Source organism: Canis aureus, chromosome 16, assembly GCF_053574225.1.
Source record: "Canis aureus isolate CA01 chromosome 16, VMU_Caureus_v.1.0, whole genome shotgun sequence".
NCBI classification, from domain to species: Eukaryota; Metazoa; Chordata; class Mammalia; order Carnivora; family Canidae; genus Canis; species Canis aureus.
Window position 1 is genome coordinate 5,220,631 of NC_135626.1, and position 15,709 is coordinate 5,236,339.

Below are 15,709 nucleotides of genomic sequence, written 5' to 3' on the forward strand. Positions count from 1 at the left end.
GTCTGCAGACGTTGAACCTCGACGCCTCGTCCATGGTTTACCCCCCGCAGGAGGTATGCAGTGCCGGCACCCAGGCCATTCAGCAGTTCCTCTGCAAAGGTAAGGCCAGGCAGCCTGCCTCCTTCACCCAGTGCGCAAGCATGGTCCCAGCCACTGCCCTATGCCACCCAGACTTAGGGGATAGCAGAGACCTGGGAGGCCACAGCCCCCACCTGCTCAGATCTCACCACGTCTAGCAGGAGAAACAGGCAGAGCAGATGGTCACAGGAACTCTCATTACTGGTTAGGTTAGGGCATCAGAGAATATCTGAGAAAGGGGCTCGACCAAAACCTGAGGGTATTTAGGACTTAAGAAGGAGAGAAGGCTGTTGCTGTCAGGAGGAGAAGCAGGTTGAAGGGCTTAGAGGGGTACATGGTGGGAAGCAGGCTGCAGAGAGGCAGGTAGGGGTGGCCACACAAAGGGAGGGGAAACAGGTGAGGGGCTGGAGAGGCCACCTGGGTCCGGTGTCACCCAGGAGAGGACTCATCCAGCTGCAGGGAAGAGAAGGGCCTGGAGAAAGCAAGCATGGAGGTCAGGGACTAGTTGGGGGTCATTGGGATCATCCAGGACAGGCCACGGTGGACTGGACTCAGAGGAGTGACAGCGCAGCTAACACCCAGGGCCACCACTGGTCTGGGCACCCCAAGGGGAGGCCAGAATACCCGGCCACCTCCTATCTGCCTGATGGCTCCTGCGGAGCTTGTAGAATATGGCCAAGACCCATACACACAGTCAGGTGTGGGTGACAAAGGGGCCATTGCAAAACAAGAAAGGAAAGCAAAGTCTTTTCAATAAATGATTCCAGTTCAATTGGATATCTGTATGGGGGTAAAGAACCTTAATTTCTTCCTTCAATAGGAGACAGGCAGCACCAACCATAGAAGGTTGATAAGTTACATTTCACTAACATCGAAAAGACCCCATTTAGGGAAAGAAAGAGCAGTCATGAAGTTAGAAAGGATATTTGCAAAACATCCAACAAAGGGCTGCTTCTGGCCCATACAAAGATGAAGGAAAAGGCATTGTCAAAAGACTCAAATAGGAATTTTACAAAAGAGAATATCCACATGGCCATTAGTATCCCCCCCAAATTCTCAACATCATTTTTTTCAATAGGAAAAAAAGCAAATTAAAACTGCACAGAGACACTTCAATCCTAACACACCGAATTGAAATGGCTAAAATTAATGTCAGGACAAAGAATTAACAAGCACGTGGAGCGACAGCTTCCATACACAACAGGTAGGAGTGTAAGTCAAAAACTGCTTCCAAAAATTATTGTTAATACCTCCTAAAGCTGAAAATTCAAACACGCTGTGGCCCATCAATTCTATACCTAGGTGTGTTCTGGGAAAGTACATATGAATATATGTCAAAAGCCAAGTACAGAAATATTCGTGGCAGCACTGTTCATAATAGCCCAAACCAGACACAACCTACATGCCCATCAGTGGTAGAATGGGTAAATACACTGTTTCAGACTCACATGTGAATACTCCACAGCAATCAAAAAGAACAAAAAAAGTTTTACTGCCACAGCAGTGGTGAACCTCGCAGATGCGACGTGCAGTGAGAAAGGCTAGACACAAAGGAATACACACTTTAATCAGCACATGAGCGCTGAACCAAACCCAATTCCTGTTCATAAGGGTGTATATACTTTTAAACATTCACCAAGTTATACATGAAGACTTTGTGCACTTTCTGTATGTGATACTTCAGTTAAAAAAGTTACACATCACACAGCAGCTACTCGGGCCACACACCTATCCAATTAGTCTTTGAGCAACAGGTGATTCTAATGTGAATCCTGGCCAGTGGTAGAGCTAGACAAATTCTTTCAAGTATAATTGTTATATTAACTTCAGGTGTACAATATGATGACTTAATTCTGTATGTGACTCAGTGCTCATCACTATATAAGTGTGCTGCTTAATGCCCTTCACCTATTTCACCCATTCCCCCAATCAAACCCTTTATTTCCTTAAAAGATTTTTAAATTACGTAATTTCTAGGTGTCAAGACAGAGAATAAAACAATGAGCATATGTATACCTACTACTATACAGCTTGAGAAATAATTCTTCAATTTATTTAAACGGTGTAGTAGGTATACGTATGTATGTAAAGTTTTGGGGTTTGCTCTTATTTTAAAAACATTTTTTAACCCATAAAAGATAACATATTATTGTGGTTCTGAGCCCTGCTTTTTTCACTCAAGAATAGGTCTTAGGGGGCAACCCGGGTGGCTCAGCGGTTCAGTGCCATCTTCAGTCCAGGGCCTGATCCTGGAGACCCGGGATCGAGTCCCACGTCAGGCTCCCTGCATGGAGCCTGCTTCTCCCTCTGCCTGTGTCTCTGCTTCTGTTTCTCTCTCTCTTTCTCTCTCTCTCTGTCTCTCATGAATAAAAAATAAAAAAGCCATTTAAAAAAAAAGAATAGGTCTTAGGCCTTTTCCTATCTCAAAATGGATGGATTGGTCTTGTTTTAAAGTGCTGTATAGTATTTCACATGGTAGAGCCCCACAGCTTATGTAGCCTCCCCTTTTGGTGAACATGAGGCTATTTCCAGTCTTCCACTGTTATGAGCATTTTAACCCACCTCTCACTGGCACACTAGGCTTATTCCTCTAGGGCAGGCTGCAGTGGGGCTGGCAGGTGAAAGGGGCTAAGCGCTGTGCACTGCGCGAGTTTAGATTCCTGTGAGAGGCTTCTAAGAGGACCCTTTTCTCCTTCCTACAAATAACACTGGGTGTCTTTAAAGGTCTTCTAAGTTTGTTTATTCTGACGGATAAACAAGGCAGCCTACTATTATTGTAATGTTCATGTCCTTGGTTATTTGAATATTTTTTCATATACCTACTGTCTACTTTTAGTATTTCCTTTCCCGTTTATATTTTTAAAAGACAACTTTGGCCATATTAAAATCTAAAAGTTCTTTACCTTGGAACACCTAGGTGGCTCAGTGGTTGAGCATCTGCCTTCAGCTCAGGGTGTGATCCCAGGGTCCTGGGATCAAGTCCTGCATCAGGTTTCCTGCTCCCTCCTCCCTCCCAGAGGGAGCCTGCTTCTCTGTCTCTCTCTCATATAAATAAATAAAATCTTTTAAAAAAATAAATAAAAAATAAAAGTTTATCTCAAAAGGATACCATCATTAAAACGGTTACCATCTGGAAGAAGATAGTTGCAATAAATAACATAGACCTAAGGTTATTAGCTACAGTATGTAAGGAATACCTATAAATTGGCAAGAACAAGGCAAGCAACCCACTAAAAAATGGGTAGAGGGTACGAACCCTGTCAAGTTATACAGGAGAAAAATATGCAGGGCCAGAGAAGGTGAGGGTCTTGCCCAAGGTCTCACACAGGAAAGTATGGACCCAGAATTCTCCACTAATCTCCTTCTTCACATCACCTCATTCTCACTCAGGTGGTAAAGAGGCAGCTGGCCAGCCTATTTATTCACTCAACTGACACTTCTTCAGTGCTTGCAGCATTCCAGGCCCTGGCATTAGGACTAGTGAGCAAGATGGAGGGGCTGGTTTAGTCCAGGGCAGGGCAGCAGTGGACCGACCAGGCAGGTGGGACAGGATGCTGGGGAGAAGTCAGAGGCTGTAGCAGCTGATGGCTCTATCCCCTCCCTCCCAGTCAGTCTGTATCATCTCTTGCAGAGTCCGGGCTGGAATACTACCCTCCTTCTCAGTACTTGCTGCCAGTCCTGGAGCAGGACGGAGCCGACACCTCCCGGGACAGCCCTGACGGTCCCACGGACAGATTCTCCAGGGAGGAGATAGAGTGGCAGGTAAGCCGTACCTGCCTACTGACATGTGGAGTGGGGGCGTGTGTGTGCAGGGGGCCCTGAGCACTGGCGGGTTGTTCAGAGCTGCGGGCCCTGGGTTCCTCCATCAAATTCAAATTCACCTCCATCCAGACCAGTGTGCTTAGATGCTTTCACAGAGCCTCCGCCGCCTCCCCTTACCACCTCAGCAAACCTGAGCTGCACCAGGCTCCTCTCGGTTCCTTGAACCCCTCGGGACCTGTGAACTTGCAGTTCCTCCGTCTAGAATTCTCCCTGCTTACCCATCGCATCCTTCAGTTCTGTCTAAATCCTGCGTCCTCCGAGAAGTCTCCTGTGGGATGTTCTCAGTAGGGATTGTGTCCGTATTGCTCGTTGTTCTCTCAGCAAGTACTTCCTGCCTCAGTGGCCCTTGCCATGTAGGACGCTTCTCATGCTCTCCTGCTCTCTGTCTGTGGGGAAGTCAGGGAGGCACATGTGTCAACACAGCCTGGGGCTGGCCCTCCCAGGGGGTGAACTAGCCTAGGATGGGCATAGAGGAGGAAGCTTGGCCAGGCTTTGCCATATCAGCCGGGAGCACCTAACAAGCCAGTCAGAAACGCCTCTGGCCCCACCTGAGCTCCCACAGAGGGCCCACAGCCCGAGGTCTCTGAGGCAGGTAGAGGGGACACCAATGGCCACAGGTTTGGCTTCTTATCTTCCAAGGACTTTTTATCAATCTCTGATTCCCTAGTGCCACCCTTCCCTGTTTGACCGTGCCACCATGAATGCCTTTGTAGTTTTATCTTCTTGCTGCTCTGTGAGAATTAGAGGGGGAGATTTCTATCCAGGGAAATCATGTCAGTTTTTACTCTCAGGAAGTATTTGCAACACACACTTCTTATGCAGGATTAGCAGGCTGACTACATAAAGCACTTTTTTGAAGCGGTAAGAAGCAAAAAACTATCCCAAGGGAGGGAAGGGGTAGAGATCTATCAACAGGTACGTCAGGAATCCTCTAGTACATATGAGGGGCACCTGCCTGGCTCATTCAGTAGAGCATGTAACTTTGTTTTCTTTTCTTTTTTTTTTTAAAGATTTATTTATTTATTCATGATAGACACAGAGAGAGAAAGAGAGAGAGGCAGAGGGAGAAGCAGGCTCCATGCCAGGAGCCTGACGCAGGACTCGATCCCGGGACTCCAGGATCGCGCCCTGGGCCAAGGGCAGGCGCCAAACCGCTGAGCCACGCAGGGATCCCCCGAGCATGTAACTTTGATTTCAGGGTCATGAGTTCAAGCCCTGCATTGGTGTAGAGCTTACTGAATAACAAAACCAAAAACAGTACAGATGATCAGTAAACATGAAAAAAATGCCCAAGTCCTCTAGTAATCAGTAACTGGTAAATTAAAACAATAAAATACCATTTCCTCCCTTAGACTGGCATAAGTGTCAATTTAATTTCTTGGCCAGAGTGTGGGGAAACCGTGGCCTCATAAATTGCTCTTGGGAATGGAAACTGGTGCTCCCACTGTGGAAGATGACCTGATAATATGGGTCAGAAGTCTAAATGGACACAGCCCATGATCCAGGAGTCCTACTTCTCCAGACATACCCACAGAGAGACACTGGTAAATGCTTCCTGCATGGGAATGTTCCTTGCAACCTTATTTGCAGTAGTGAAGTATTGGAAGCCCCCTAAATGTCTGCCAACAGGCAAAGGCTGAGCCAGCTGTGTCCTGTCCCTACTGTGTGTGAGATCTATCCAGACTTGGATCACAGACATATGTGTAAATGAAAAGGGCAGGCTGCAGAACACAATGGATGTAATCCCCCTCTTATGTTTAGAGAGAAAATCTATAGGAAATAGAACAGGTCAGTAATAGACATTAACCTGGGCCGGGTGGAAGGCTAAGAGGACAGTTTATTGACAAAGGGACATGAGGGAATTTTAGGAGGTGATGGGGTGCTTCTCTATCTTGATTGTAGTGACTGTTACATGACTGCATTTGTCAAAACACTTAGAACTGCATACTAAAAAGAATGAATTTTACAGAAGGTGAATTTTGCCTTCATTAAAACCTAATTTATATATGAACACACAGAGACAAATCTATATTTTCTAAAGGCACTTTGTAAGTTAGATGGTATGTACTTGGATCTGATAATGGTGCTTACATGGCAGTGGGCACAGGAGGGAACCAGGATCAGGCTGGGGAATGCTCTGTAGGTACTTTATAGGCTGTGCTTTTTATTTTTTTATAAGGAGAATATATTCAGATATTATCTATATAATTAAAAGTTAATTTTAAAAATTTTACTCCTACCTCAGTAAAGGACAAATCCAATTTCCTTATAATATGCTGCTTTTACAGCTTAGACAGAGACTGATCCTGGCCTCTGAGTTGGGTAACGAAATACAGGGGCCACTTCAAAATATCTGTGTGTGTTTATGTTTAACTACAAAAATAATTCATGCTCCCTGTTATAAATCTGAACAATATAGAAATACCTAAACTAAGGGAATTACCTCCATTCCCCACCACCACCACCACCCCTGCAGTCCCACCCTCTGGAGGAAATCCTCATGAACTGTTAATGCATCTCCTTTGAGTCCTGTCTCAACAGATACCAAACCCAGAGTTGAGTTTTGTTGCCATTGTTCTTACAAGAACAGAATCCTGGTGCACACAGAGTGAAAGGTGACAGACCTCTTTCTCTGAGGCTCCCCATCCTCTCCCCATTACTTAGCACTTGTGTGATCCACTGCATGGACGCACCATGACTTACTGAAGTGACCGTCTCTGTTACTGCCGGGCTTTTCACTCTGTAGAACAATTCTGCAGAATCTGTACACGTGCCTTTGTGCATCTGTGTTGTGGTGGGCTGGAGCCCTGGGGCACTGCGGGTGTGCTGTACAGAAAGGGAACCACACATCCCACGTCTTGGTCCTCTTTATGGAACGCCACACCATCTCAGTGCTGCACCCCTAGAACTGTCCTGCAGAGCTTCCTACAGTGAGCTCTCTGCCCTGGTGTCCACTGGAGCCCCCGGGACCCTTTATCAGCCTACCTTTCCCCCTGGTCCCCATGTCCCCACTGCTCCCCCTTGCCCCCCAACCGCCATTCTGATGCAATGCCGTGGGGTAGAGCTGGAATCTGAGTGGCATCAGGCTGCCTGGCCCGGGAATCCCACTGTTGTCACCTTCTCTTGACCGCTGTTTTTTTTCCCCTCCCCAGAATAGGTTCTCAGACTACGAGAAGAAGAAGGTAATAAAGTGTCTTTTCTCCTGGGTCACTTTTCTCCTTAACAAAGATCTCCACTATTATAAAAGATTTGAAGGAACAAATTCATCCTCTCTCTAAATAGAGGGGAAACTAAAGTTTTCCCCTTAACTACCTTGTCTCACCACATCTTCACACAGCCTTGGTGGGTAATGGGGTATCTCCCCTTCACATATGAGAAGTCTGAAGCCCAGGGACCCCAGACCCTAACCCACCAGCCTCTGCCCGTGAACAGAATGTTTTATTACAGTTGGGCCCAGGAAGGGGGTGGGAGGCACTGGGTGTGGGGGGTGTGGCTCAGTGTTAAGACCTTCAGCCTGCACTACTCAGAGTTTAAAAGGTGGGTTTACCCTGCTCCCATGTCCCAGCGCCCACAGAGCCTTGCCAGCCATTACCAGAATCTACCTTCTTATAGGAACAGAAGATGCTGGAGAAACTTGAGTTTGAACGGCGCTTGGAACTTGGGCAGCGAGAGCACGCACAGCTCCTTCAGCAGAGCAACAGTCAGAAGGATGAGATCCTCCAGACAGTCAAGGAGGTCTGTGAATGGCTATGTGGGGGGCTTGTCTGCTCACTCTCTGCCAGGGGGGCCCTTACAGATCACCAAGTCCAGCCTCCTCTTGTGTAACGGGTACCCGAAGGGCCTAGCAAGGGGAAGGCCCGGGCCCAGATCACACAGAAAGGCCTGGCAGGGCAGGGGGAGAAACTGATGCAGAGCCCCTGGCTGCCAGCTGAGGCTGGCTGGCTGTCCCACTGCAGGAGCAGTCCCGGCTGGAGCAGGGCCTAAGTGAGCGCCAGCGCTACCTGGACGCAGAGCGGCAGCGGCTGCAGGAGCAGCTGAAGCAGACAGAGCAGAACATCTCCAACCGGATCCAGAAGCTCCTGCAAGAGAACCAGAGGTCAGACCCCTACTCCTAAGGCCCAGAGGATTTCCCTGATGTGGCACCCTCTGAGGAGCCTGGAATAGGGGTCCGTTTCTCCCTCATGATGTCTACTCCTGCCCGGAGTTGTGTTGTTTTTTTTTTTTTAAAGATTTATTTATTTATTCATGAGAGACACAGAGAGAAAAAGAGCGATACAGGCAGAGGGAGAAGCAGGCTCCGTGCAGGGAGCTGACGTGGGACTCGATCTCGGGTCTCCAGGGTCATGTCCTGGGCTGAAGGTGGCACTAAACCACTGAGCCACCTGGGCTGCCCCTGCCCAGAGTTTTTGTGTTAGGGTCCAGTGTTGGTGCAAACTGCAGCACCAACCTAAAGAGAAAAGCATCTGCTCTGGGCCTGACCTGGTCTGTAGCTTGTCCTTGGACCCATGCCTACCAAGTGTCCTGTCTGTAAAATGAGGGAGGTTAATAGGAGAGATGAGATCACGTCTTGCTCCAGTATTCTAGGTTCCAAGTAATGTGTTGCTCTGAGGTCAGCCATAGTGAGATTTGCCTTAACAAATCGTGTCCAGGGTAGGCACAGCTAGGAGCAGGCCTCGGTGGGCTTGGGGGAAAGGAAGCCAGATCAAAGTCTCCAGAAGCTCTAGTTAGTTTCCCTTGTGGAAAGCCTCCAGAAACGGGCTTTCACCACGTTCCCTGTTGTTTCCAGGCTTCCTCTTGCTTTTTCCTCACTCCTCCATCATGTAGTAGTTATATGGCGCCCAAGCGAGCCGGCATGTGTACCACACAGTGGGCTCTCCCGACCTGGGCATCCTGGAAAGCTACCTCTGTCAGATGCTGCTTATGTGCTGAGCACTTTATGTATATTCTCTTAGTCACTCTTGAAAAATACTCCACGAAGCTTTTTTTTTTTTTTCTGAGGATCCCATTTTGCAGATGAGGAACCAGGGATTGGTGTGGCTGAGTAACTGGCCCAACGACACACAGCCAGAGGTTTTGAGGCTGAGAACCCCAGCTGGTTCCTCAGTACCCTCTGCACAGCCAGTGCAGTGAGAGGAAAGTAGTTCTGTTGGAAACAGGCCTCCTGGTGACAGCTGCAGTGACCTTTACAGTTTTGGTTTTCTCTACAGGCAAAAGAAAAGTTCTGAGATCTTGAAGTCACTGGAAAATGAAAGGTTAGTGTTTTGCTCTAGCACTTTCTCCACATTACCTTGGGGTTAGGGGAGGGGCTCAGGGAGAGGCCTTGTGATTCTCGAGGTTTATGCCAGAAAGTTTTCCTAAAGCTGTAAGGAGATATTCACCTCCTTAGGGAATATTGAATCAAAAAGAATCACCGCCTGTAAGTTTAACACACACGTACATTCATAAGAAAAACTGAGACAAAAATATTTATAACATCAAACTGTATTACTAGCATAAAAATGTAGAGAAAAATCCATTTATTAAGGGAAACACTGTTGCGAAGTAGTCAAGTAGGGACTGCAATTAAAGCAGAATAGGATTTCTTCAAGAAAGCATGTATCTATGCTCAGAGACCAAAAGGAGCCACGCTGAGTGGTTTACCAAATGTTTCTGAGGAGAAATTAGAGGTGGTGATCTTTGGGTTTTTCCCTTTGTGTTTTCCCCCTTTTAGTAATTAGGAAAGATGGTAGCTGAGAAGGAAGCTTTCTTCTTCCGCCTCTCCCTCCGTCTTCTCTCCTTACCGCCGCCCCCCCCCACCTTCCCAAGGATTATCTGGAATCCCAGATAACCAGGAGTTCCCTGGAATCCCAAAATAGCCCTGTGGACTTTGTTGTGGTACTTGTGCTGGCCTTCTAGGCACCTGGCTGCTTGGGAAGAACTCCTGGGGGGTAGCCCCCTCCCCTGGCCACTTCAGCAGCAGTGCTGCGGTGCCAGAGGTGGTCAAGGCCAAGCCAGGTTGTGGCCAGTTTATCTGGCACGCGCCAACCAAGCACCCTCTCCCTGTTGGGCCCTTTGGGCAGGGTTGCGGCTCCAGCAGCGCACCAGTTGCAGCCTTCTCTTGAGGAGCCTGTGGGCCTGGGCAGGAGGCAGAGATGCTCAGACGCTCCTTCCAATGAAGTGCAATGTGCAGAAAGATGAAAAGATATTCCTTGCAAGCCACTGTTACTAGTTTACTGTGGGGAACGACGCCTACATATGCAGTGTGCACGTACATGCATCCGATGACCTTTTTAATTTTCATTTACTGTATCATGGATGTGTTTCCCATGCCCAAAGCCTCGTTTGTAATAACTGTAGAGTATTCCACTAAGTGATTATATCCTAATTAGTGCTCCGTGGACATGTAAGTTCCCAGGTTTTCTTCATTACAAACGCTGTTGTAGTGAATATCTCCTGAATATATCCGTATGCGTTTATGTGAATATCTTTGAAGGTTTTCTTTTCAGGCTTTTCGATAGGTCTTGCCAAATGGCCTTCTAAAAGATGTTTTACCAGCTTATGCTCCTCTTCACAGTACTTGAAAATGCCTGCTTCCCCTTCACTGCTGCCGTCAGCACTCCTCACCTTCCTTGACATCCCACCCTGGGAGGTAGAAAGACTGTACTCTAGTGATTAGTAATGTAAAGCTCTTTCCATGTGTTTCCATGTGTTTATTGGTTCCTTGTATTTAAGCATCTATGAAGTGGCTGTTTGTGTCCTCTGCCCATTTTCCTAAGGGAGTTTTCATCTTTTTATGCCAGAATCAATGTCTACAAGGCTGGAGGTAAACAGGGCTCCTGTGGAAGTATGGGATATAACAGGAGCCTGTTTAGGTTGGCACCTCAAGGAGGACTTCCTGGAGAAGGTGGTGTTCATCAGATGGGATTCCCTGTGGGAAGTGTTAAATCTGCTGAGTAAACGGATGGATTTTTTTTCCCCTTAGAATAAGGATGGAACAGTTGATGTCCATAACCCAGGAGGAGACTGAGAACCTGCGGAAACGTGAGATTGCCTGTAAGTGGGGAGGGGCTTGGGGTCCTGGGAACAGAACTTGTCTGACTTGGGGGCAGGAGAGACCACCTTCTCCCTTTGGCCAGGTATAGCAGGGTCGAGAGGGGCAGTTAAAGTCCAGCAGTGAAGCATGGGCTCCGGGGTCAGGCCAACTCTGGAGCAAGCCATATGACCTCGGGGCCATTCCTGGCCCCTGACTATTCAGAGCCTCAGTGTTCTCTTTTTTGTTTTTGTTTTTTTTTTTTTAAGATTTATTTATTTATGATAGACACAGAGAGAGAGAGAGAGAGAGAGAGAGAGAGGCAGAGACACAGGCAGAGGGAGAAGCAGGCTCCATGCCAGGAGCCCGATGCAGGACTCTATCCCAGGACTCCAGGATTGCGCCCTGGGCCAAAGGCAGGCGCTGAACCGCTGAGCCACCCAGGGATCCCCAGCCTCAGTGTTCTTATCTACGAAATAGGGAGAATAATTCTCTACCTCCTGGGGTCATTTTGAAGGTCAGATGAGATTATGCCTGGCACTAAGCATTTCACAAAGGCCATAGGGTTTCTGTTATCAAAAGCTGTGGTTGGCCTCTCTTGTGTTCCTGGGAGTTCCCCATACTGGCCCTAGGGCACCACACTGTGCCCACACTTAATGGGGCAGGCAGGGGGGCCTTTCTGCCTGATTGTGAGCACTGAGAGCATCAAGCCATGTGCCAAGGAAGACAAGGAGTCTGTTCCTTGTTTTGTAAAATAAGCCATGATTCTTCTTGGCTGGCCCTGTCCTCCCAAGCCTGGATATTGGAGTGGGATACTGTACAACACTGTGTACCAGGCCCTATGCCAAGCATTTTCCATACCCTACTTCACCTCCCTACTTCCTGAGGAGGTGTCCTTATGTCCCTGTTTTAAGGTCACTGTTCTCCACTATTTATATAAAAGAAAACCTGTTTGCATCTCCAGAAGGATGTTTACAAAATTGACTGATCAGGAATAGTATCAGTACCGGGGACTCTTGTTTCCAGCTTTTCAAACTTGGTTATTACTTAGCTTATAATTAATTTTAAGATTTATTTATTTAAGACCAAGGGAGGAAGAGAGAGAGAGCACGAGCAGTGAGGAGAGGGAGCAGAAGCAGGCTCCCTGCTCAGCAGGAGCTCGATCCCAGGACCCTGGGATCATGACCTGAGCTGAAGGCAAATGCTTAACCAACAGAGTCTCCCAGGCGCCCCTTACTTAGCTTTTTAAAAACGAGCAAGTGGTATTTTTATAACTAAAAAAAATTTTCAGTAAAAACAACAAAAAGTCCAGAGAATGTAATAATAATGCTTGTTGGGGACATATGGTATCAGACTGTCCTGTGTCCTGCCAAAGGAATCAGCAGGTTCTTTCTGGGGGGCAGAACAGGTGGCTCCTATTATTCATCGCCTTAAAACTGTATTCTTTTAAAAATTAATCTTAGGAAATAATCAGATTGCACAAGATTGTTAGCACAAGGATGTTTATCATTTAATAATTGCAAAAGAGACCAAATGCTCCCCAATAGAGGATTATCTAAATAAACTTTGGTGATCCTGCCCCACTGTACTCTGCTGCCAGCACCTCACACTGCTATGTGGACGTGGGGAAAGAGTCACAAAAACTGAGAAGTGGTGTTTAGTGTGGTAACATTTTCATTTTTTATTGTAGTAAGATATATAACTTAAACTTTACAATTGTTTTAAAAGATTTATTTATTTATTCATGAGAGAGAGACCTAGGCAGAGGGAGAAGCAGGCTCCTTGCAGGGAACCTGATGTGGGACTCAGTCCTGGATCCTGGGATCACACCCTGAGCCAAAGGCAGACGCTCAACCACTGAGCCACCCAGGCATCCCAGCTTTGCCATTTTAACCATTTCTAATTGTACAATTCTGTGGCATGAAGCCCATTCACACTGCTGTGCAGCCACCACTCTCCTCCATCTCCAGAACATTTTCATCTCCCCCAACTGAAATTCTGTCCCCAGTAAACAAAAATCTTCCATCCCTCTCCCCTTCCCAGCCTGTGTAGAACCCCTACTCCACTTTGTTTTTCTGAATTTGACAGCACTGGGTACCCTCTGTGAGTGGAATCCTACCATCTTTGTCGTTTTGTGACGGGCTTCACTCAGCAGAACATCCTCGGGGGTCATCTGTGTTGTAGCAGGCATCAGAACTGCTTTCCTTTTAAAGACCGAGTAGTATTCCGCTTATGTGTACACCATGTTTTGTTCATCTATCAGTGGACACTTGGGTTGTTTCCACCTTTTTGTTTTTTGTGAATAACACTGTGTGAACATGGGTATACGAATATCTGTTCTGTTCTCTTTCAGCTCTTTCATCTTAATTTTTTAAAAATCTATATATATGCATTAAAAATTGACTAGAAGAATGTATATCAAAATTAATATCTCTGGGTAATGAAGTCTAAAAGATTTGTGTGTGTGTGTACTGTTTGGTGTTTTACAATTAGCCTTTTCAAGTTTAAATTACTTCCATAGTTCAAAAATGTACCAAGGGGCCACCTGGGTGGCGCAATCAGTTGAGCATCTGACTCTTGGTTTCAACTCAGGTTCTGATCTCCGGGTTCATGAGATCGACTCCCACGTTGAACTCTGCACTCAGCAGGGAATCTGCTGGAGATCCTGTCTCCCTTTCCCTCTGCCCCTCCTCCTGCTCTTGTGCATGTGTGGGCTCTCAAATCTTTTTTTTTTTTTTTTTTTTTTTTTAGTGTTTTTTAGGGCAGCCCAGGTGGCACAGCGGCTTAATGCCACGTTCAGCCCTGGGCGTGATCCTGGAGACCCAGGATCGAGTCCCACATTGGGCTCCCTGCATGGAGCCTGCTTCTCCCTCTGCCTGTGTCTCTGCCTCTCTCTTTCTCTCTCTCTCTCTGTGTCTCTCATGAATAAATAAATAAAATCTTTTTTTAAAAAAAACTGTTTTTTTAAAGGTGGCTGATGAGGTGAACCCTCCAAGGTTCACCCCCAGGAGTGGTGCTCCTTTCTCAGCCTCACCCCCATGTTTCCTCAGCCGCCATGCAGCAGATGCTGACAGAGAGTTGTAAGAACCGGCTCATCCAGATGGCCTACGAGTCTCAGAGGCAGAGCCTGGTCCATCAGGCCTGTTCCAGGTAAGGTAAGGAGAGGCTTCCTGTGTTGAGGGCGCTCTCTTGGGCCCAGAACCGTGGGGTGAGCGCTGGGCAGAGCCATCCCTCCTGCCAGCCTTGGCTGTGTGTCAGGGGCAAGTGGTGACTGCTCTTTATGAATCCTCTAGCTGGACCCCATGATTGGTCAGGCTCTGGTATAGTGACAGCAGTCACTCCCCCGTCTCCTGCACTTCCTTCCTGTGAGCCAGGCACTCAGCCAAAGGATGTGTTGGCTTATTGAATTTGTGACATTATGTGTTATTAGCCCTGTTTTGCCACCACAGCTCAGGTTCAGAGATCATGTGACATACTCAAGGAAACACAGCTTGCAGGTGGCAGAGCCAGGGTTCAAACCCAGACACAGTGGGGCTGTACTCTTAACCATGGTGCACTCATCGACCTCCGAGGGTCTGTAGAGGTTGGGAGCAGGGTGCCCTGGAGGGGATATTGATAGGGCTGCTCTCACACTGGCAGCAGCTGGGGGTCTGGCTGGCCAAGTTTGCTGCATTGCTGCGGGTTAGTCTATTGAAGGAGCCACAGGTGTCAGTACAGCCAGTGGAAAAAAGCTCTCCATGCTCAGGAGATGGGCCAGGAGCACTGGCTGCACTGGTGTTTCTCCCCCTATCTGGGAGGCTCTGGCACAGCTGCTAACCTACCCTGTGTCCTCACAGGTACAAGGGTTTCTCCCTCCTTTCCCTGTGGTAGAGCCTAGGAGCGTGGGCACTGGTGACAGATTGACCTGGACTCTGGTTCTCCTTCTGTTAGTAACCATGAAGTGCTGGGCCAGTCCATTTCCCTCCTGAGCCTCTGTCTTATCATAAAAATGGGGATAAGTCACAGTACCTTACCCTGGAGTTGCTGGAGAATTTAATGAGCATGATGTTTGCTACAGCACTGAACGTAGTGTCCAGCACTAGTAACACAAGAGGGTCCAATAAATAACAGCTATTATTATTAAATAAACTCAAAACCAAGATTCTGCCAAAGTATGGACATATATATGCAGGGCTTCAGGGTTTGGATTTTTGTGCCAAAATCACTAGACTTGTTCTACGGGACTAAGAGCAAATCCACGGCCAGGGTGAGAAATGCTGGGGATGTAGGGTAGGGCATGGATGTTACTGCCTCAGAAGGAGAGCTTTCTCCTGTCCCAGGTGGCTCACCTGGGAGGTCATGAGCTCCTTGTTGGTAGAAGTGGGAGGGCAGAAGCAGGCCACCACTTCAAAGAGCAGTGCAGAGGGGATTCTGATGGAGGGGTGGATGAGAGGACCTAGATACACCAACTCTGTCACCTTCCTTCTAAGACAAACTCCATGTCTGTCCCAGGATCTAGCCCCTAGCAGGTGCTTCTTGAGTATCATTGAATGAGTTAATGGTTTATCTTGATCTCCAAGGTTCCTGGCCCTTGGTAGATGCTCAGAAAATGTTCAGAGAGTGAATTAATTTGCTGTCTTTCTGGCAGCATGGCCGAAATGGATGAGCGGTTCCAGCAGATTCTGTCATGGCAGCAGATGGATCAGAACAAAGCCATCAGCCAGATCCTACAGGAGGTGAGCCCTGGCCCAGGGTGTGAGGGCGGGGGCTCAAGCTGGGCACAGGGAGCCTGAGGCAGAGCATCAGAAGTCTGCATAGAGC

General features: G+C 47.6%; 1 protein-coding gene and 1 long non-coding RNA gene across 6 annotated transcripts in view; one reads left to right on the forward strand and one right to left on the reverse strand.

Annotated features, from left to right (window-relative positions):
• LRSAM1 (leucine rich repeat and sterile alpha motif containing 1) overlaps positions 1 to 15,709 on the forward strand; it is a 39,721-nt gene that overhangs the window by 12,535 nt on the left and 11,477 nt on the right. For 3 of the 5 annotated variants that reach the window (XM_077850777.1, XM_077850776.1, XM_077850778.1), the window contains exons 10-18: positions 9 to 99; positions 3,710 to 3,840; positions 7,053 to 7,082; positions 7,513 to 7,635; positions 7,857 to 7,996; positions 9,108 to 9,152; positions 10,862 to 10,932; positions 13,960 to 14,059; positions 15,537 to 15,624. In XM_077850777.1, the coding sequence (XP_077706903.1) occupies positions 9 to 99; positions 3,710 to 3,840; positions 7,053 to 7,082; positions 7,513 to 7,635; positions 7,857 to 7,996; positions 9,108 to 9,152; positions 10,862 to 10,932; positions 13,960 to 14,059; positions 15,537 to 15,624 (819 nt within the window). Of the gene's footprint in view, positions 1 to 8; positions 100 to 1,156; positions 1,283 to 3,709; positions 3,841 to 7,052; positions 7,083 to 7,342; positions 7,438 to 7,512; positions 7,636 to 7,856; positions 7,997 to 9,107; positions 9,153 to 10,861; positions 10,933 to 13,959; positions 14,060 to 15,536; positions 15,625 to 15,709 lie in introns of those variants that run through there. The other 2 variants (XM_077850779.1, XM_077850780.1) reach the window with 2 other exon arrangements.
• Positions 3,719 to 7,408, reverse strand: LOC144285571 (uncharacterized). The gene is made up of 3 exons (XR_013353841.1): positions 7,213 to 7,408; positions 6,594 to 6,726; positions 3,719 to 4,286 (listed from the first exon to the last, which is right to left on the reverse strand). It is a non-coding gene; the product is annotated as an uncharacterized LOC144285571 (long non-coding RNA).